At 35.3% G+C, this 22,253-nt stretch overlaps 1 protein-coding gene across 5 annotated transcripts in view; it reads left to right on the top strand.

Annotated features, from left to right (window-relative positions):
- ZFAND6 (zinc finger AN1-type containing 6) overlaps positions 1–22,253 on the top strand; it is a 57,283-nt gene that overhangs the window by 26,736 nt on the left and 8,294 nt on the right. For 2 of the 5 annotated variants that reach the window (XM_032468913.1, XM_006189616.2), the window contains exons 2-4: positions 16,720–16,890; positions 17,932–18,040; positions 18,899–18,999. In XM_032468913.1, the coding sequence (XP_032324804.1) occupies positions 16,737–16,890; positions 17,932–18,040; positions 18,899–18,999 (364 nt within the window). In that variant the 5' untranslated portion in view covers positions 16,720–16,736. Of the gene's footprint in view, positions 1–2,192; positions 2,354–9,731; positions 9,856–16,719; positions 16,891–17,931; positions 18,041–18,898; positions 19,000–22,253 lie in introns of all 5 variants that reach the window. The other 3 variants (XM_032468914.1, XM_032468916.1, XM_032468915.1) reach the window with 3 other exon arrangements.

The following is a 22,253-nucleotide window of genomic DNA, read 5'->3' on the forward strand; positions in this document are numbered from 1 at the left end:
TTTCTTTTAATCAGAACCATTTCCTTAGCATTTCTTTGTGTTTTATGACACTGACACTTCTGAAGAGTGACAGACCATTTATTTTTAGAATCTCCCTCAATTTGGGTTTGTCTGATGTGTCCTTGTGATTAAATTTAGGAAATGCAGTAGTTTTGGCAGAAAGGCTACATTAGTGCTGTGTGCTTCTCAGGGCATCACATTAGGAGGCACATATCCATTTGTCCCATTATCCGGGATACCAACTTTGATCTTCTGATTGATATAATATCTGCCACGTTCTTCCACTTAAAAGCTATTATTTTTCCTTTTCCAGTAAGTAATTTGTGGGGAGACACTCTGAGACTCAGTATATGCTCTTCCTTATCAACCTTTCATCCACAAAGAATTTTAACATTCTTTGGTGATTTTGCCAAAGTCTCTGGTATAGTACTTGAAGTTCAAATGTTTAGTTGCACAAACTCAGTAATATAGGAGGGAGTCTGTTCTAACTGTTGAGTTCCTTAGCTTTAGGGAGGATTTTGTGTTGAACTGAAATTTGTCTTCTGACACACTGTTTCAAATTCTGTACTTTTGTGTCATGTGAGATAAGCCTACTCTTTTTTTCTCTTTAACAGCCCTTCGAAATGAATTCCCATTTTCTCTTGGTTACATAACTCCCATTTCTAACCAGTGTTTCTTGTGAGAGATAGCTGTCCTAATTTATAACCATTCTGTTGATTTCCTGATAACACTCATTTATCAGTATCATACTTAACAGAGTACCAAATCCAGATACCAATTCTAGATGTGGTTTGATCAGTACAGTGGGTTGCTGCTGCCTATAATCTGGCTTGATGCTTGAGAGCACCAGGCTTTGGAGACAAATAAATCTGGATTGAAGTCCTAGGTCTTCCATTTATCAGCTCTCTGATTTTCAGCAAGTTCTTAATACCTCTAAACTTCAGTTCCATAATCTGAAAAGATTTGGTAATAATTACACCTGCCTTTTAGGGTGGAATGAGGATTAAGTGTGCATGTAAAATTCTGGAAATGGATGTCTGTCCATAATCACTAATTAAATATTAATTATTGTCAATATAGAAAGCATGCTTCTGTTTTACAGCCCAAGATTGGTACGATTTATTTTTTAGCTGTTGTATTTTACTGTGAGCTCATTTAAACCTGTGGTGAAAATCAAAGTTTTAGTAAGTTCTACTGAAGCACAGTTAGACTCTTGAACAAATATTTTAAAACTTGTATGAATATTCTATCAAGTTAGAACTCATATAGTTTTGAATTATTTCTTGTTATTTATACAGTAGAAGTAGATTATAAAGAAACATTTGAGTTATTTTGAATGAACCATAAAACCTTTAGTCTTCCTTTATTGCATAATAAATAATGCTATCAATTTTTCAGCTTTAAATAATACTTTAAAAATTAGACAGTGTGTGTGTGTTTGTGTGGGGGGATTGGCCAGTGAATTTTGAGTGTTTGGATGTTGTTTCTTATGGTGTTTTTAAATGATGTTGTTAATATAGATAGTAAATTTATTCTGTGAAATCCTAAAACTTTTCCTAAAACTTACTTATAAAAATTGAGGTTAATAATATACATGTAAGGGAAAATTATTTACCTAGGTATTTTAGAACATTTTGATTGAATGCAGTTTTATTTTCTAGACAAGGTAACACTTGATTAACCTGTAGTAATAATGATACTGTAGAAATTTGAATCCACGGGGAAATGTGCTATAAACCTTCATTGTAAATGTTAGAAAATTGACTCCTCTTTCCGTCTCAATGAGACCAAGAATCTTTCTCCCCAATCAGGAGGGTCCCAAGGGATATTCTTGGGACACTGAGGGTACCTCCCTGACTATCTCTTCATAAAAGTTGTTCTTTAATTGGTTTATGCTAAAGAAATTAGCTAAATTTTTAGAAAAATACATAGTTTTGCCTACTTTGGGTACAAATGATTATAAAAATAATTTTTTTTCTTACCTAGCCTTTGGTCAGGTGAAGAAAAATCTGTGTGTTATATACTATATTATACATTGGTGTCAGATACCAGTTGAAATACTCTTCTTAATTTTATATAACCCTTTTTATGTAGCTGTAATAGTGAAAGCACTCCTTAAAATTTTAGACAATTAAAATGTCGATAGTCAATTTTAACTGTCTCAACTCTGTTTCGTGTTAAATGTGTTACAGGAATGAATCTGAAGTCTGCTGCAGTAAAACACTGAAGGCTTTAAAATGTTTTCTTGCATAAAACTCAAACTTTAAGTAGCTGCTTATGAGGATAGGGAAGGCAGGAAGCTAATGTCTGTCTCAAGATACAGGACAGCTGTTTGCTCATCAACCTCAACTGTGTGAGTAGACTTAAGCCTGGGACCTATGTAATTCGGCATAATACCTAAAACGTTAAATCTTAAGTGCTTGAAGATACACTTAAGTCAGCATGATGAGGTATTTTTTTAGGGTCTGACTTTTTTTTTTTTTTTTTCTGGTGGGTAGGATATTGAGAGTGGAGAGGATAGTAGATGTTTATTGATAGAGTACTTTTGAGAATAACACTTAATAACTAAATATGATTAGTACCATGCATTTTTCATCATTATTCTATTACTGTGAAACAAAAAGTTATAATTATTGATTGCTGTTTATTTTGCAGTTGATTTCAGCCTTTTAAACATGATTTGACCAAACAATCATAAAAATGTATTTTGAGAATATGATGTTAGATGTTAATATAAAAAATTTCTCCTGGAGATAATTTAATAATTTAAATTATAATTAGTAATTTTTACAGTAGCTCTGTTTAATCAGAGAGAGCATATACTTCAAAATAAAGGAACTCTTGTTCCCTAAATGCATTTGAAAGTCTTTTACACTTGCCAACTATGTTTTTAAAGTGCTTTGATATAATATAAATACCTGAACAAAATATTCCTCTTTTTCTCTTACTAAAAGCTATCACCTTGAGAATCAATTCGGGGGAAAAAAAGAATCAATTTGGGATGGAGGAGTCTGATTTTGTTTTTCCCCTACTTTCCTCTGTTTTTTAATTTTGTTTTTGTTTTCCCTCCTTCATGGATTTAGGAATAAGACTCTTAATTGAATGTTTTTCCCCCTTAGAGGAAAGCCTGATTTGTAAAGATGAGGTAATTAAAGTATAAGACATTGCCGTGAGCAATATGATGAGCATGTAGATAAAATTTATAAAATCTTATTATTTATTTTTGAGGCATGGAGTCGAAGGAATATTATTTGCACTGAGATGAATTTACTTTCATATCACGTGTGTTGGCTGAAGGAAAATAAAAACTGACTGACTTTAGAATCAGTGAATGGGAAGACATTTAGAAAGCATATGAAGAATATACACTGAATATGAGTATTCTTATGAAAGTAGTTAAAGGGTACATGGCAGAAATGAAGAGATACATGTAGTTGCTTTGCAAAGTCATTAAAAAAAAAATGAGATTTCAGTCCGGCCAACTTTTTTCCTTTCTGGATTGGTCAGTAAATATACAGCACTGTGTGAATTCCAGGATTACCTAGTTTCTAATTTTTTGATAGCTCTAAAGAAATCTTTTTTTCTTTCTGTTTTTTGTAATGGAGGTACTGGGGATCAAACCCAGGACCCTCCTGCATGCTAAGCAGGGACTCCACCACTGAGCTATACCCACCCTCCAAGAAATCTTGTTTAATGATGGCAAGTCTCATTTTAATGAAGTTTTAGGATCTGTAATATGAGATTTAACTCTCCAGTTTACAGTCATTTGGCATTTCATTCGTAGTTTAATTTGGTGCTTTTTCTTTAAATAGTACTCCAAAACATATCCCTCCTCTCTTTATTTAATTAGTGTCAAAAATAAAGAAATTGTTCAGTGAAGGAAGCTTTTAGGACATACAGTAAAACTTTGATTTTTAGGATGAAATTATGCAGAAAGGACACACAATAGGAAAAGAGAGAAGCTTTTAAAACTATAGAGAATTTGAGGGGAAACTGTATGCCAGTAAATTGGTCCCCAGTTTTCATTTCTCCTTTTGTCTCTCTGAGATGTTTCCTTGTGTTCTATATTGCTTTTCTCCCAAGCAGGTAGAGGAAAGTGCTAAGAAGCTAATTAACTTTCCTGGGCTAGAAAATTCACGTAGGAGTGTGTGAGCGCCACACATAAAACTCTTGCTACTCTATCCCCTGTCGTGTCATACCCGTTACCTTACCACGTAGGCTTTTTGTTGATCTTGCACCCACTTGTCTAGTAGAGTTTTGTGTAGATTATATATGTGTTTTAGCTTCTTATATTGTTGTATTTTGCAGTATGCATTAACATGAGGTTCCTGAGCTACATTTAAGGCCATGTAACATGATTAAGTACCCAGGCTGTATGTAGAGACAGGCGGCCTGATTCAGATCCTAACTATTCCTTTTAACAACCATGTGGCACTGAGCAAATGACTTAAGTCTTTCTGTGATTTAGTTTTTCTAATCTGTAAAATAGATACAGTAATAATGATACGGGGTCTTGTGAGCTTTAAATAAGGCATCAGTGCTGCAAATTATTATCATTATTATTATCTTTTATTTCTTCTTTGAGAGGCATAATACTAAGTGGGCTATTATAAATCCTTAAAGTAATAGATTTTAAGGCTTTAGAATTAAGAATTTGGAACTCACAAAATAGGGTTATTTTCAGTTAGGTATCATGGGAGACATCTCTATATTAGCTTACTTTCTTGCCTAAGTAAGTTCTCAGTCTTCTACCTATCTAGCCCAGTTTCAGTTTCTCAGTAGCCACATGTGGCTAGTGTATTGGACAGTGCTGTTCTAGATAGTTGGGTTTTAATCTGTGTAATGTATTAATGTATTGATGTATTAATATATTGATGACACACAGCTGTATGCGTCTGGAATGTGAAAGATTGGTTCTTGCATCAGGTATAACTCCACAAAGGAAAAGGAAAGGAAACCAGAATATTTCTTGAAGAATGTTGGCGAAAGTTAGGAATATTTTCTCTAGGTTTTAGGTAATGTGATTTGTAGGAAATTTACCAAAGTTATTATAATGTTATTTTAAAGTAAGATGAAGGCATAGAAGGGTAAATTAAGCAGTGTTGCAAGTTTTGAGTTCTGTCAGTGACCGCTTCTTGGATTAAAGTGAGCCATTTTTTTTACATTCAGATGCTGATAGAGTGCTCTCTAATCTAGAAGCACCTTTGAAAGACTGGCAGTGTTACAGATGGTGCATTGACTCATTCTGGACGGACTAGGTATCAGTAAGAGAATATCCTCTGTTGGGGATGATCCTCCTAAAGCCTAAAAGTAGTCTGCATTTCAGCACTTTCTCATTACCAGAGTGGAGTTGAGTAGTTACTATTTGGCACACAAAGCCTAAATTATTTACTGTTGGGCCCTCTTTAGAGAAAAAGTTTACCAATTGTAATCTACAGTGCTGGGGATACAACCCTGAAAAAAACTAAATAATTGTTTTGTGTGTTTAATTTGGTTTTTCTCTTACATTACTCAGTCCTTACAGACCATATTATTTGTTCATTGTTAATGTTTCATTTCATAGTGAAGGGTGATGTAGATTACTGTATAGCTGTCATAACTCTGTATTTGTGTAGGTATGTTTCCTTAGTAGACTTCTCCCTGAAATGAGAAACAAAGAGCTGTCTGCTCATACTCTGTCCAAGGGTAGACTTCAGTTTGGGGTGTGTGGATAGGAAACTAGAATGAGGAAGACTTTACTCTGGGGTGCCAGTGTCCCAGAATAGGCCAAAGAGGAAAATACAATGAATTGTAATTGGTTTCAGGATTTAATAAAATTAATAATTCTGTTGTTTTATCAAGAATATTCGTACCTCACACACACACAAAAAAATGCTTAAAAAAAGGATATTCTTAAGTGAAAGTGGCTTTTTGGGTGGCAAGGTAGGTAAGAGTGTGGTGACTAAGAATACGGTGATTGGTGACTGCTAGTACAGTTGGCTTCTGCTGCCCTAGCTTCGTGCTAAGGCTCCGGCTTGTTTTACCCTCCATTGCTTTTACGCTGCCCGTCAACAGCACAGTGAAAAGGCAAATCGCAAGTTCTTGTTTTTATGAAAATAATTTTGACCTCCTGGACCTCTAAAAGGATCTCAGCAGTCCCCAGTGGGAGTCCATAGATAAGCTTTGGGGACTACTGATTTAGGGCATGGATTCCAGCTAGACGGCTTAGGTTGACTTTTGGCTCCACTGCTTACTAGCTGTGTGACTTTAAGCTGTTTACTTCAATCTCTCTATACTTCAGTTTCCTCATCTGTGAAATGAGGGTGGTGATAATACCTATGTCATAGGCTTGTTACGAGGATTAAAGGAGTTGATATAAAGTACTTATACTTGGCACACAAAGCACTATACAAATACTGTTAAATAAAACTAAATAGTAAAGCCAGTTATTTGTGTAAAAAGTGTTGTACAAAGTTCCAGAATAGGAGAGATTTAAATTTAGAGACTGACCACATACAACAGAAGAAATCAAGGAGAAATACTCATTTACAAATATTGGAAACTAAGTTGGAGGTTTGCATTAGGAGAAGAGATTTCTTAACGGGGTTGGGACAGGGAGGTGAAGTGCAGTCTCCGTGGTTGAATTAAAAGGTTTAAGGTCAAAGAGGAGAAACTAAAAAGGAGGGTCATACATGTGGATCTTGCACACATAGACCTTTTTTTATGTTAGTCTTTTGGAGAAGAATGAATGAACGCTCATGAATGTGGAAACCACTGGGAAATTTTGAGTGGGTTTACTGTTTTGCAAAAAAAAAAAAAAGAGTTGTGGATCCACCTTGTGCAGATAATAACTATATCTTAATTCTTTAAGGTATGCAATATGGAATGTAGGTCAATTTGAGAACATAAGTATTGACTACAACTTTAATTATAAAATTACTATGTTTGGTTTGCTAAATTAGGCAAATTGCTAAATGAACCCCTCTCCGAGTGGACTAAATTAGAAAAGTTACCCAAAAGCTTGGAGCATGAGGCTAAGCCTCCTTGTTCAGTGCCCAAATTGTATTACCTAGTGGCTCCTGCTGGCAGACGTAGATTTTTTCTCAAACAGCAAATTCACTCTCTTTAAAAAGAGCTTGTTGCAGCCCATCTGCCTTGGGGTACATACCTGGCTACTACAGGTTGTCATACAAGGCTGCTACCTGGCCAGCCCAGTTTCATGCATACATTCAACACGTACTAAATGCCTGCCGTGCGCCAAGCATTATTTTAAGCATCAGTGAAAAAAATGGGCAAAATATTTGCTGTTACAGAGGTTACATTTTAGTAAAGGGAGCACGGATTCACCAAGTGTAACTTAATAGTAAATTAAGATTAAGGTAAGGGCATTGAAGAAAAATATAACTGGAAAGGGTAATAAAAAATACTGGTGGCAGTTTTAAATAGGGTGGTCGGGGAAGCCTTCTCTGATAAGATGGCATTTGAACAAAGACCTGAAGGAGATGAACCATAGTGACTTCTGGAGGGTAGAAGTTACAGCAATTACAAAAGCCTCGAGACAGGAACATGCATACCTGGCAAAGCTGGCAGTGTGTATGATCAGGGAGGAGTGGGAGAGGAGGTCAGTTAATAAGGGACCAGATTATAAAGAGCCTGTAAGTCACGGTAAGCAGTTTGGCTTTTACTTGGTGAACTGGGAAGCCACTGGAGGATTTTAAGTAAGCAAGCAGTGTGAGTTGCTTTAGATTTTAACAAGATCACTGGCTGCTGTATTGAAGACAGACAGACACAATGTGTATACACTATATAATTCCATTTATTAAAAGTTAAAAATAAGAAAAGCTAATCTAAGGTGTTAGAAGCGAGCATAGTGGTTAGTTATCCTGGGGGAAAGGATAATATTTGGAAAACGGTGTGAGGAAGCTTTTGTGGGGTATGAATGATGTTCTGTGTCTTGATTAGTGTGCTAATCAAGTTAGTTACCCAGTTGTGTTCGGCTTGTGAAGTTTCAAGCTTTACACCTGGAACTTTGTATACTTCCGTATGTTTAAAGAAGAAAAGAATGGGAGTTGTTGGTTTCTTTACTTTACCATAGGACACCTCAATAGAACTAATGGAGTATCTTTCATTTTGATATGTGTTGATTGTGTTCGGTTTGAACATTTTAGTAGAGCAACTTGATTATAACATTTGTAAGGACTTTGAATTGCAAGTAACAGAAACCCAAATCAAACTAAAGCAAAACCAGAATTTGTTCACATAGCTGAGGAGTCTAAGAGATGGAACTGTCCTCAGCAAAGTGTTTGAGTTCAACGCCTCTTTGTCTTGGCTCCTTCCTACTCATTTTGGCTTTGTTTATAACCTTATTTTAATTAAATGTTAAATGTGGACTCTTTCTCCATTGTGGCAAAGACGTCCACCAGCAGCACTAGGCTTACATTGTATTGTTTTTAGTGTAAACCCAGAGCAAAGTCGGCCTCTTTCCCAGTAGTACCGGTAAAATCCAGGGAGGAATGGTTGGTTCATATTGAGTCACATGACCAGGCTTGGATCTCATGCCCACCCCTGAGACATGTCTGGCCCTGAGGAGGAGAGGTTAGGCCTACCCTAAGCAAATGAAATGGTCTTCCCATGTGAAAAAGAGGTTCTATTACCTGAAAGAATAAGGAAGGAAAACATACTAGGCAGACAGAAACTGTCAGTTTCAGGAATATGGATATCTTCCATGTTCAGTTATTGAATGATTTTATAATTATTAAGACATCATGGGTTTTATTTAGCCTTCGTGAATAGAAAACTGTGTACTAAATACACATGGACAGTTTGTACCAAGAACATTACTGTCATTTCTCAGATTTTAGCTGCAGCTCTCCGTGTACCCTATACCTGGTGACGCAGAGCTGTTTGAAATACTGCTTTTCATAGTCCTCTCCCCTTATTGAGCGATGAACATACTTACTGAGTAGGTGAGACTTAGCAAGAGCAAATAATACTTCAAATTTATGTTGTTTTGGATGAGAGAATCTCAGTTAGTAGAACCTATGCTTAAGTCACGTGTCCACCTAGCCTCCCCGCGTCATCTGCAGTGATTAGACCAGAGGCATTTGCTTATTTAATCCCGAGGTTGACAGACTTGGCTCATCAGCTATTTTTGTTCAACCCATGAGCCTAGGAATGGTTTTTGCATTTTTAAGTGGTTGCGGGGAAAAAATCAAAAGAGGAACATTTTATAATGTGAAAATTCTAATTTTGGTGACTGTAAGTATAGTTTTATTGGAACACAGCCGTGCTCATTTGTTTATGTATTGTCTAGCTGCTTTTGCATGACTACAGCAGGATTGATTAGTTATAACAGATTTTATGTCTGTTTAGCCTAAAATGTTTACTGTCTGGTCGTTTATAGAAAAGTTTGCCAACTGCTGATTTATGCATTATTGGGTAGAATGAAACAAATGAGTCATCTAAGATGGGAATGCCATTCATAGTCTTTCTAAAACCTGTTTTATTCAACTGGAAACATGATAGTGGCCTCTCTTTATGAGATTTATCATGCCAGTCATTAAAAACTTCCCGTAAGTCAGTAACTGGGAAAGCGAGGTTTGTATATACTAGAATTAGTTTTGGGGTCTCTTATCCTTATGTAACCTAGTATGTTGGAACTGATGAATTTATCATTTGCTGGGAAGGAATATGTAGCATCTCCAAACATGTTATCCTTATGTTAGCTGGACTCACGCCTTTTTGTCTTTCAGCCCAAACAGCAACAGGAAAGGCAACCTGACATAGGGAAGTGGGTACTGTTATACAGAGAGAGAACGACAAAGCTTCCTCAGTACACTAGGAACCCTAATCCAAAGTCCCTGTACTTTTATCAGAGTAAGTAGCATTCGTCCCAACTCTTTTATGTCAAGTCATACTTTCTGATCTATTTGCTTTATGAACTTTCCTGGATTTTTGTAATCTCTGCAAAGGTTCTTGACCCCCCAGAACAAATGTGTATTGCCCATGTGATAGCCAGTAGATCCAAATGCTCAGGACTCCATAAGAAATTACTATATGCTACCAGGAAATGTTAATCTCAAACACTTATGACAGGATGAGTATTCCTCTTTTGATCAATTACTATTAAGAAAACAAAAATTATAGTAGAATATACCATAAATTCTGCTGTTCTCTTTTCTGGGATCTCTATTTGATAAAATAGCAAACAGGGCCAGCCGATTCTGAGTGGCTTTCTAATGACTGGAAGGGCCAGGGGGTGAGGGGAAGGCTTCTTACCACTTTGTGCCTGTAGTACTAGTTGAAAGTTTAATGTGAATTCTTGTTTAACTCAGCATGTTATGTATTTTTTTCCCTGAAATTAATAGTAAAGATTCCAAATTCAAAAAGTCATAGGTGTTAACCTAGGAATTAAAAAACTCTGGTAACTGAAAGTGAAGGTGGTCTCGAATTGGAGAGTATAGGCTCTAAGAGGCGGCGTAGCTGATGGGTTTTAATTTTGGAAACATCAGTTCACTGTTCCCAGGTCTTGCTATTTTTCAAGAGAAGCTGGAAATCTGAGATTTCTGTGTGACATTCCGCAATTTCTGAATGCTAACAGCTAATTTTAAAATTTTAGTATGTGCTGACTAATCAGATATGCCTGTGGGTTGGATTTAACTTGTTTGCCAGTTTGTAGCTTCTGTAGATTAACTTGTCATAAGTTATATATCCTCCCTGTTGCAGGAGGAGGGAGAAGAATAATGAATGAAAAATCATATGCATTTTATAACTGGCTTGGGTTACCGATCATTCTTGCTGAAGGACTGTTTCAGTATATAAATTATGAGTTCTGTGATTGAAACATTTTTCATCAATCTGTTTTCTCCCCTTTTCAATGGAAAATAATCATTTTTGGGCCTGACGTGACTACTTCTAACAATAATGAAATGTGTTTATTCAACAAAACATTTTGTAGTATTCATATTAGGCATAAAGGGGATTTGAAGAGGAAACTGTTCAACTGGGAAATGACTTGTATACCTATAAAGCACTTGTGTAGTGGTTAGCTTAAGTGCCCCAAAAGGATGGTACAGACAGCTTCTTTAGGAATACGTAGCAGAGGAGGATCGAGGTGGACAGAAATGGTCCCAGAAGTAGAATTTAAGCTGATTCCTGAATAGGATTGTTCCAGGCATAGTGAAGAAGTGGACAGAATTTACAAAGGAAGGAGCAGTATGAGCTAGAAGCTTGTTTCCATCAGTGAGCATGATTTGTTTCAAACAGCAAAGGACTCTCTGCTTTGGGAAGAACAAAGAGCAGTTGCTGAGTTTCTGCTACCTACCAGGCTCTGTATAAAAGCTTTCTACATACATTGTTTTACTTAGTCTAGTTAGATGTATGATATGAGCGCCCTCTTAAGGAGTTGAAACTTAGAGAAGTTTAGGAACATGTCCAAGCTCTTATACCTAATAAAAATGGCAAAGCTGGGATTTAACCCCAAGCCTATTCACTTCTCACTCAGCATACGTTTCAGGGAAATTGGGCTAGTTGGGATAAATTATGTAGAGCATGAATGCCAGGTCTAGTACTTCTTTCTGGGGCAGTTATATAGTAACTAAAACAGAAGTAATATGATGAGAACTGGGTATTTTATAAGAATTTAAATAAGTGAATTGTGAGGAAAGATGGTAAAATAGAAAAAACTGTTAAGAGTAACCCGGGTATGAAATGAGAATCAGAATTGGAATGCAAAAGAAAAGAGCATGAGATATTTCAAAATGGAAATTATTATAACTTGGTGACTTAACTCTATGGGATGAAGTAGAGGGAAATAATTAATTGACATGTATTTGCAGTTATAATTGAGTCTGTGTTGCATTCATTCATTGCTATTCTTTTGTCAGAATTCTAACAATTGGTAATGAATTTTCTTTGCAGTCTTAAAATATTTGATCTTGAATTTTTATGCTAATGAGAATTTCTTAGGTAAAAAGACTTAAAGGAAAAACAAATTTTCTTAAGACCTTGGTTAAGCTTATTAAAGCTGCATAATATCTCAAGGTTGAATAAATGAGTGAAATTTTAAATTATCTTTAAATGAAAAGAATAAGAATTCACAAGCTCATGGACTTACAGGTTTGACGGGACAGGATGGACTTTGAAAGTCATTCTGGTATTTTAGATCAAAAAAGACATTGACCTAATTGCTTACAAGATATGTGACCTTGGGCAAGTTACTAAGTCTCTGAATATCAGTTTCCTCATTTAAAAATGGGGATATCAGTAGTACCAACATCACAGGGTTTTGGGGAGAATGAAATAAGATAAATACAGCAATAAAAACAGTTTGGGGCCCATAGTAAGCTCTGAATAATTAAGTAATATCCAAGGGGGCTAGAGAGGATCATCAGTTGTGATTTTGATTATGAATGTTATTAAGAGTCAAAAATCACAGTTCTGAATTCTCTCTAATTAGTACTTTTTAAATTTTAACACCATGTTAATCAGTTTTTCTGTGTATGTTTGGTAATCTCTTTCTTTAGTTCACTGCATTTGCAGCTTTATAATCCCACAAAACATAGAGCCATTAAGAAATTGTTCTGCCTTCTCATTCGCTTTCCTCTTTTCCTTCCTAAATGCCAGGCTAATGGGCCCTCCAAATTGTTTACCTACCAGAAAGGTACAGTAGCAGGGGGAGGCTAGACTTCCAGTTTCTCTGTACCTACCCCATCTTTCCCATTACACATAAAAATAAGCTGATACCCTTTTATGGTTTTTGGTCTTTTTCTGAATCTTCATGGAAAGGTATATTTTGTGGCCTAAAAGTGAATAAATAAAGTTGATTCTTTTCTTTTCTTTTCTTTTCTTTTCTTTTCTTTTTTCTTTTCTTTTCTTTTCTTTTCTTTTCTTTTCTTTTCTTTTCTTTTCTTTTCTTTTCTTTTTTTTGCTTTATTCTCTTTGTTTCTTGTTAAGTAACCTGTGAAATCCTGTGTTGTTTTTTTTTTTTTTTAATCTGCCAACGTAATAGCTCTTTATAGGAAAGCTCTTACGAAAATTATTACTAATTTGCTGCTGTGCAAGGCAGTTTGGCTTGGGGAAATTGCTAGTGTTACATGTTTTAAATTTTAATCTTACTATTCAAGAGCAGGAATTGTGATATAAAAAGCTTGGTAGTCATGTTGTACTTTTAATCTGACTATTCACTTGAGTTTTTATGGAAATGAGATATTTATCTTTTCTAGATGCTTGTAATTGCCAGCATATACTGAAAGATTTATCAGTACTGGTAGGGGAAGTTCTTTAATTCTTAAAACATATCATTTTAATGTCATTAATAGGCAGCATAAAATAGTTGGTGATTTAGAACACACAGGAAAGTTTCTAAATCTTTTTTCTTTATTGCCCCCACCTCTCTAGGAGCCTTTAAACAGTTTTTTTCCTTAATTGGCTTTCTACCTCCATAAAATTTTAATTCCACAGACATACTGCATATTTATTTATGTATTAAAAGTATATCCATGTTTTATAAAGAGTAAGAGATTTTGTTTTTAGTGTTCTCTTTCCCCAGAGAATCAGTGTTGGCCTTCTTGAGGTGATACTACCCGTATTGATGGTTTACAGCAGTGGATTCTCAATTTTTGGTTGAGGACTTTTGTATTTTCTAAAGTTATTGAGTACATTGAGGACCTTTTATTTATGTCTGTTATATCTAGCAAAAATACTATATTTGCAAATAAAGGTGAGAAAAATTACAAAATACTTATTAATTTATGAAAAATAACCATTTCTCCTCCTTCCCTCCTTAAATGGTTTAGTGAGAAAAGTGACATTGTTACATATTTTTACAAATCTCTTTAAGGCCTGGCTTAATAACAAACAGCAAGACTCTAATAGCTGCCTCTGTGTTCAGTCTTACAATGTTGTAAAGAAAAACTGGTGTCATACAGATACGTAGTTGGAAAAGAAAGGAATATTTTAATAACCTTTTTATATAATAGAAGTTGCTCTTTTTTGACATTACACCAAATGTGACAGTTTGTAGTTTCTTAAAGGGATAGTTGCAGTGCAGTGTAGAATTTTATACTATATAAAAGCTTTTGGTCCTGTTACTTTAAAATTCATTGGTCTGTCTTTCACTTTGAATGACTCTTTAGTTCATGAATAATTCTGTACCGCTATACATCGGTCACTTGGAAAATACTGGTTTACTGACTCATGCAGATCTTCCAAATGCTGGTAATAGTACAGCTACTCACGTGTCATTACTGTCACTACTGATCTTACCAGAAACTCCAAAATTTGGAGATACTTGTCAAGCTTTTTTCATTTGAATGTTGTCCTTGGCAATAAATGGTATTAGTTGTTTTTCTTGACGTGACAAGCTCGCTTTGTTTATCTTTGAGAAAGTATCTGTCATATACTCAAGTCTGAATAATCAGAGTTTGCCGGTTGTTCTTTGAAATAAAAAAAACGTGTTCCGTGAAAAAGATGACTTGACTAGCTTGTAACTCAAAACAACTGCACAAGGGCCTTTTTTCTTCAGTCATCATATTTCTGTATGCAGCAGGAATACTTTCTGTGTACTTCCCAGTTTGTCACAAAATATTAACAAGATGTGTATCCAAGCTCAGGATTTAATAGAATTAGTAGTTTTCTGTGACAATGTTGTGATGAAGAATACGAGTAGTAGTTTACTTTGGTGCCACTGTCTTGATCTGGCTGCTTGATGAGGCTCCAGGTATTTATCCACTGTTGATTTTGCACCACTAGTGCACATGTCAACACAGAGGAAAAGGCAAATAACTAGTTAGTGTTAGTATGAAAACAGTTTTGACCTCCCCAGGGGTCCATGGAACACACTTTGAGAACCACTGATTTAGAGCATGGACTAGAGACAAAACGATCTCTACTGAATCCCAGCTCTATCACTTATTAGCTAAGTACATGACCTTGGACAATTACGTGATAGCAAACAGGACAAACATTATCTCAGTAATATAGACCCCTAAAATCAACAAAATGTTTGACATTAGCTCTTCTATCCTGTCATGTTAATAGGGTGTTTTTTTTTTTAAATTTGATATGTATATTTGCAGAACTACAGGAGGGGGAGTGAATTTATAAGTAGCAGTATATAAAGCAGGGTAGCCAAGATTGGATTCTGAAATGACTTGCTATCATGGAGTAAGAAAGATGTTTGTCAGAATCCCAAATTATGTTCCTAGGCCTATAGAAATTTTACGACAATTCTTTTTAAAGACAAATGCTAAGCTTGCTATTTTGTTTTGTAATCCAGTCAAATGTGTTATTGCTCTTGGTTCTGAAATTTGCATTAAATCCTCCCCATTCTCCAACAGTCTTTTCAAATAATTAAGGTGAAGAAAAAAGATCTGTTAATGGTAAACAGTGAATTTTCCCTCTTTGATTGTCAATTCAAGGAAGCATTATCTTTCTTTGGTTAGTTTTATCCTTTATGCTCTTTGAACATAGACTCATCTGTAAATATACACACACCCATTTTGGAGTAACCTTCATTCCATATGGGAGGCCTTTTTTTTTTTCTCCTTTAAAAAAAAAAGATAGAACCTGTTATTACCTTCTGTCATGTTATTCATGCCAAAGAACCACTTTATGGGAGAAATGGCACATGGGGTTCTTCCATCTGCTATAATTGATTATTGCCTTGTGTGGTTCCCAGACAGCTTCTCTACCCGTTAGTTTTTTAATTTTAAGCACTGTAAAAATAAATAAATATTTTGTTCCCAATTAGATAAATAGTATCTTCATATAAGAGGATTTTAAAACTACAGAGAAGGTACAAATCTGGGAGGGGGGAATCACAATTAACTTTGCCTCCATTGGATATGTTCCTTCCTGTCCTTACTGATGATTAATAGATGCTTTGTTTGTCCTAATTGACAGCGTATTATATATACATTTAATGTTGTGCTTTTTCATTCTTATCAGCATTTTTCTCCTTCAAAAATTATTGTAAAATATTTTAACGACTCCTTAACTTTTGAAAAAAATCCATTCTCCTAATGTTAGACATTTAAATCATTTTAAGTTTGTCAGCATTATAAATATGCTGTGAAACACATCCCTTGTGTTTGTATAGGTATATTTTTTTTCTGATTATACCCTAGTTATTCTATTGAAGGAGAATGATTGGTTCAAAAGGGCTATCTTTTACAAGGCTCTTAAGGTAAATTGCTACATAGCTTTCCAGAAAGATTGACCCAGTTTTTCATTTCACCAGTGTTCTGCTCATTTCTCCTCAGCTTCACCAGCATTGATTTTATGTTAAATGCTTTTTAAACAGAAAAAATTATGCAAGTTAAAATGTGAACTTCAAGGGAAAGTTTACATGCTTAGAAGTTAATAATACAACACATAGCAAAACTCACACATATATTTCTCATTACTAGGAGTCCAGGCTGAACTAGCGTAAAGAATTTTCCTTAACATTCTGATGGTGTGGACTCTTCAGAACAGATACCTTTTTCTGGTTCTTACCACTTCTAAACCAGTACAGACCGACTTCTATAGATTGGATTGGCAATAAAAGTTCAGTTTGTACCCTTTTGATATTTATTTTTCCTCTCACTATACCTTAGCCCTAGGTATTGAGACAGTTGCACAGAGTGACTTAGGGGGAGTATATGTGGGTTTTCCTTTATTATAGAAAGCAAATTTGGATAATGTGTGACTGCTGTGTGAGTCTTACTTAGTTCTTTGCTAATTCTGTATAAATTTCAGGTGTGCAACAGAGGAACATGGCTCAAGAAACTAATCACAGCCAAGTGCCTATGCTTTGTTCCACTGGCTGCGGATTTTATGGAAACCCTCGTACAAATGGCATGTGTTCAGTATGCTATAAAGAACATCTTCAAAGACAGAATAGTAGTAATGGTAGAATAAGCCCACCTGGTAAGTAATTCTGTTAAAACACAGCACTGTTCATAATTGAAATACACTTGGATAGCACAGGGTACTTTTTTCCACTTTCACATTGTACTTCTATTACTATGTTCAGATCAGGAAAATCATTACATATTGTGATTATCAGTGGTAGGGAAACAGGGATAAAAGTATCTTTACTATTGAAAAGAACTACTATAAATCCACCTCACAGTCTTACTTGCTGTGCTAGAGAACTCTATTAAAATAGAGGCATAGTTCACATATATATAGCTGTCTTAGAAAGTAAGGTGTAAGGCAGTGAGGCCTGTAAGAGAGGACCTTGGTTCTTGACTTTTGAAGCCAAGATAGTTGTAGAAAGAAAGAGTAAGTTATGGATAGCCACAGCTGACTTTAGGGAAAGCCTTTCTCCATTAGGAAGGAGAGGTGTAGCAGTTTGACTCAGAGTAAGAGATACTTAACCCCAGTTCCCTTGAGTTCTTTATGCATTTTTGTGCTCAAGAATTCTCCTGGAATTGAAGTGGCTTTTGTTCCAGTACTCATGTAAGAAGAATCATGAGAATTCTGCAAAAGTAAAATGTTAATAGTATTCATCTAGGATAGTTCTCATATAGGTTAATGCCTGAATGTATAGGTTTTTGTGATAATGAAAGTGTGGGCTGTTACTTAGTTCATTTAAAATTGTGTGTCTTTCTTGTCATTGCTTCATGTTCGAGCCAAAAGCTAGAATCATTTAATCAGGACTTCTTTAAATGTCTCATTTGTGCACTAGAAGATGTTTGTGAGTTAAAGGATTTTGGATGATAGTTCTAAGAAATAGAAGTTCAGTTTTTTTTAATATATACATTTTGTATTTGGTCTTGGTTAAAATTAACATTTTTTTCTTTGGAAAACTAAAAAATTTTTAACCTAAAATAATGAACCAGCATATTATATAGTAAAATTAAATCCATATACTATATTTTGTGGAAAAGTTATCTTGGTTCTTTTTAGATGTGTTGGCCTGGCCAAGGTAAAGAGTCACTAATACGAGGTGTGGTCTTGTTACAGCACCTTCTGTCAGTAGTCTGTCTGAGTCTCTACCAGTTCAGTGCACAGATGGCAGTGTTCCAGAAGCTCAGTCATCGTTAGACTCTACATCTTCATCTATGCAGCCAAGGTAGGATGTAGCCTCTGAATTGGAAAGCTACTGAAAAATAAATATTCCATATTTGATCAGTTCTGGTAAGAATGAAAACTATGTATAAAGTCACTGGCATAAAATTGTATCTATCTCATTATTATTATTGAGTAGTCAGAAGAGTCTTTTTATTGATTTTACATTGGGGTAGAAGTAGGGAGTTGTCTTTTAAGCCTCAGACTTCCTTTTCAAACAGTTTTTTCTTTCATTGTCTTCATAAAATGTCCTGATAGACCTCTAAAGTCCTTTTGAAACCTGTTAAATTCTTCTAGACGTAAGCTTGTTCCGCAAGTCCTGTGCTAGTACTTTGTATTAAAAGTAACAGTCTTGCCACAGGTTCTCTTTGTTTAATGTCATGATGTGGTGCTGATACTTATTTGTACTCTATTGTATTTTTTCTTTTTAACTTTAAAGTCTCATCATTTAGAAGTCTGAAAATACAGAAATGTTCGTTTCATTCTTACTCTACTGTTAGGAAACATATGTTAAATTTCTACCCCACAGTTCCCTTTTCCAGTTCACGATGGGAGATGTGCATTTCTGCTATGCCAGTGCATCATGTACAGCTTAGTACTGGGGCGTCTGGAGCGTGTCTTCGTCATGCTAGTTTTCATCTAGTGCATTCATGCACAATTCTGTTGCTTGATATGTTTCTGGTCCAAATTGGTCTCATGTTTCAAAGTTCTAAAACTTACGTTTAAGTTATAAAAAAAGTATCTCTGTGTTAATTTTGTCTTAATGATCTACTTACATATATTGAACCCTTACTTATATCATTTTAGTTACTATTCCTGCATAGATATCATTTTTAAAATCTAAATATTTTTGCTTTTCTAGCCCTGTATCAAATCAGTCACTTTTATCAGAATCTGTAGCATCTTCTCAAGTGGACAGTACATCTGTGGACAAAGCAATACCTGAAACAGAAGACCTGCAAGGTTTGCACATGAACTAGTCTGTGTTTTCTCACTTATTTAACATTTGAGTATTATAAGCCAGGCACTATCCTAGGTGCATATGTTTTTTAAAATTGCCTGCCTAAGATACATATTTTTACATTTATTTTCTTTATGAGTAGAATATTATATACCCTGAAATATTTAGTTGACTGAAATGTTAGGAGCCATTTCCCACTTTTATATAATTAGGTCATCAATATAAACATAGAAAATTAAAAATTGGGGGTTTTTTTTTGGAGAAATGTAATTAAATGAATGAGTGGTGGTGTTACACTGTTTTCTTTTACTGTTCTGCCTAAATACTATTTCCTCTCCAAGAAAACTGGGGCTGATGATTTGAGAGAAATCTTTTGCTTTTGACTCAGATTGGCTAAGTGACTATTTATTTTGACTGGCAGTGGCCCCTTTTTCCCATCTGTGACTTCCAGCATAACAGTCACATTCAATTACTTTTATTTATAGCATAGTGTCCCTTGTTCCTGCCCATGCTGTTTATATCCTCATCATGTGGATCAAAATGAAGCGGCTCTAGGAAGACTTGAAAATATGTATGAAGGCTTTCTAGTGGGCAGAGACTGTAGAAGAGGCATTTAGGACACTGTTAAAATTATGCTTAATTAGTCATATTCTACCAGTGTGTGGAAACAATGTGTTAATTGAGAAGGATACTCTGGAAAGAAGCCCAAGGATGACTGTGTGTCATTTTATCTACGGCATGATTTAAAGTAAGACGATGCCGTGACCGTCAAGTGAAACCTTCCATTGTACATGGTATTCACATGGTGGCAACAGATAGTATCTGGCAGTCTTAGCTGGAGTTTTCTAAAGTTTGAATTCAGCTAGGCTAGCTAATTCCCCTTCCTCTGATTTCATGCCCAACAAATAATTAGCATAATTTGCCATTTGTAGATTTTATTATAACAATAAAGTGAACTGTCTGGCCAACATAAATATTCCAATATATTATAAATATTCATAAACATTAGAAGTGAATCCTTTTTTATATTTTAGTTAAATAGAAAAGTTTAAGGAAGAGCCAGAGATAAGGGACATTTTAAAAAGCAGATATAGAAAAATTCCCAAGATTTAGTTATCCATTAGGCATGGGAAATAAGACAAGGGTGCTGTTAATGCTTTCACTTGTGGTTGCTTTCAACAGGAAGCTTGAAAGAAGTTACAGTTGGACAAGATTTTAGATAGGGTGAATTGGAAGTGATCAAATTTCAAAACTAAAAGAGCTCAATTGGAGGTTGTAGGTGGCTACTAGATATTTAAATTTATGATCAGCATTATGTCTGAAATTTGTAAGTCCTTGGCATAGGTTGAAGAATGAGAGGCAAAATCAAGAAGAGCAAGTAGGATAATGAGTTGGCAGAAGGGAGAGGAAGAAGTCATCTAGAGCCTTGTTGGTTTCAGGCCACAGATACCAAGGGAGGATTTCAAGGAGCAAGAGTTGCTTAGTTCTGAGAGACAGCTAAGTAAGGAAGAGTGAAAACAGGCACTAACCATGAAGATACTACTTACGACAGAACAAATTTTAGAATGTTGGTAGTGGAAAAATACATGCTGCTTAAGGGTAAAATAGCAGTTCTACAAGTTTGACAAAAAAATGAAGATTGTGGGTTAATAGGCCATAGTAATATGAAGTGCTTTTATACCATTTGTGGCATATGGAGAACAATACAGTTTTCTCCACCTAGTACTGAGTACATTAATGCAAAAGATGGTCTTGGTGCCATATTCAGAAAAATTGTAGGGGATTTTAAAATTGTATAGATTGCTTTTTCATGTGTGATTTCAATGACAGTATTAACTTATAAGTACCTTTTAAGAACTTAGCATTCATAATTTCAGCATAGTGGAATCTTTGAAGAAATGCGTTTCATCTTAGTTTGAGAGGATTAGTTTTCAATGTGTAAAATCTCTTCATAGCCTGGTTTTTACAAATATCCTGTTATACTGTTGAATTAAGAATGTCTTCTTTTTATTATAAACATGCCTGCAAATGTATGTGTATCTGTATATATACATACACTCAATACATAATTTACTTGTGATTTCCCTATTTGATAGGAACAAATGTTTTTTCCATCTAGTTCATACATGAATGAAAAGAGAGAAAGTCTTTGACTCAAGTCCTATGGTTATTTGAGCTGGAACTGGAACCCAGGCATCTGCCTCTAGGCCAGTGTTCTTTCTACTAGACAGTTGTGGTGCTTCCTGGACCGGGATGTCCCTGTGTGTGTTCTGTTGCCACATCCAGCCCCGCTAGGGTAGGATCAGCTGGTTTGGTGACCTACTCAGGAATCTGTTTTCTTCCTTATTAATGTATTTGCATCCCTCAAAGGAAATTTATTTAGGTAGAAAGACCATCCCAGGTGAAAGAGGGTTCATGAGGAGTCCCTGTGTGCCTTAGGCAGAGTTTCCTAACATTTTTTATTGGAGTTTTCAGAACAGTGTCCTTGAAACGGCTTTTTTTCTGTGTAAGTATCCTGCTTACAATTGGGATATGTTGCCACCAGGTGAGTGGTGCTGCTTTCATCTTGTCCTCATGGCTCTGAAGAGTTTTTTACCATGTTTAACTGAGAATTTAGCATATTACAGCATCTTTCTCATTTAATTATGCCTTTTCATTTAATAAACCACAGTACCTCAGTTTAAACAGTGTCATTTAGTAATGTCAGATTTTCAGTTTACAAAAGCTTAGCTTTTAAAACAGAAAAACTTTTTAGTGTTTTGGTGCACTCTAAACTATGATACTTGATTGCTTGTTGTATAATATGCTTAACTTCAGTTAACCTCTCTGTCCTCAGATATTGGATCATAGTAAAAAGAATATGGAATTTAGATCCAGAAGTTCTGTTTTCATACCTTGACTCTTCCACCTCTCTGAACCTTATTTATATTATTTATAAAGGTGCATAACAACCATGTCCACCTTATAGGTTATTAGAAGTCAGTGAAATAATGGAAGTGAAATGTGCTTAATGAACTACAAAGAATATTCTTATTCTGTATAAAGCTAGTGATTTGGGAGTTATAGGAGGCTTTAGAATAAGAGAATTTTAAAGCTTTCCAACAGTAGCATGAAATCACTACTAAGGTGGTGAGCTCTCCATCAAGGAAGCATGTTAGGAGAGCTGAGTTACGGTCAGGAACAAAATAGAGGGGATTGCTGCACTGAGTGGCAGAGTGACTTACAGTTCTCAAGTTTTTTTCAGCTCTGAGGGTTT

This window comes from Camelus ferus, chromosome 27 (genome assembly GCF_009834535.1).
Source record: "Camelus ferus isolate YT-003-E chromosome 27, BCGSAC_Cfer_1.0, whole genome shotgun sequence".
Lineage (NCBI taxonomy): Eukaryota > Metazoa > Chordata > Mammalia > Artiodactyla > Camelidae > Camelus > Camelus ferus.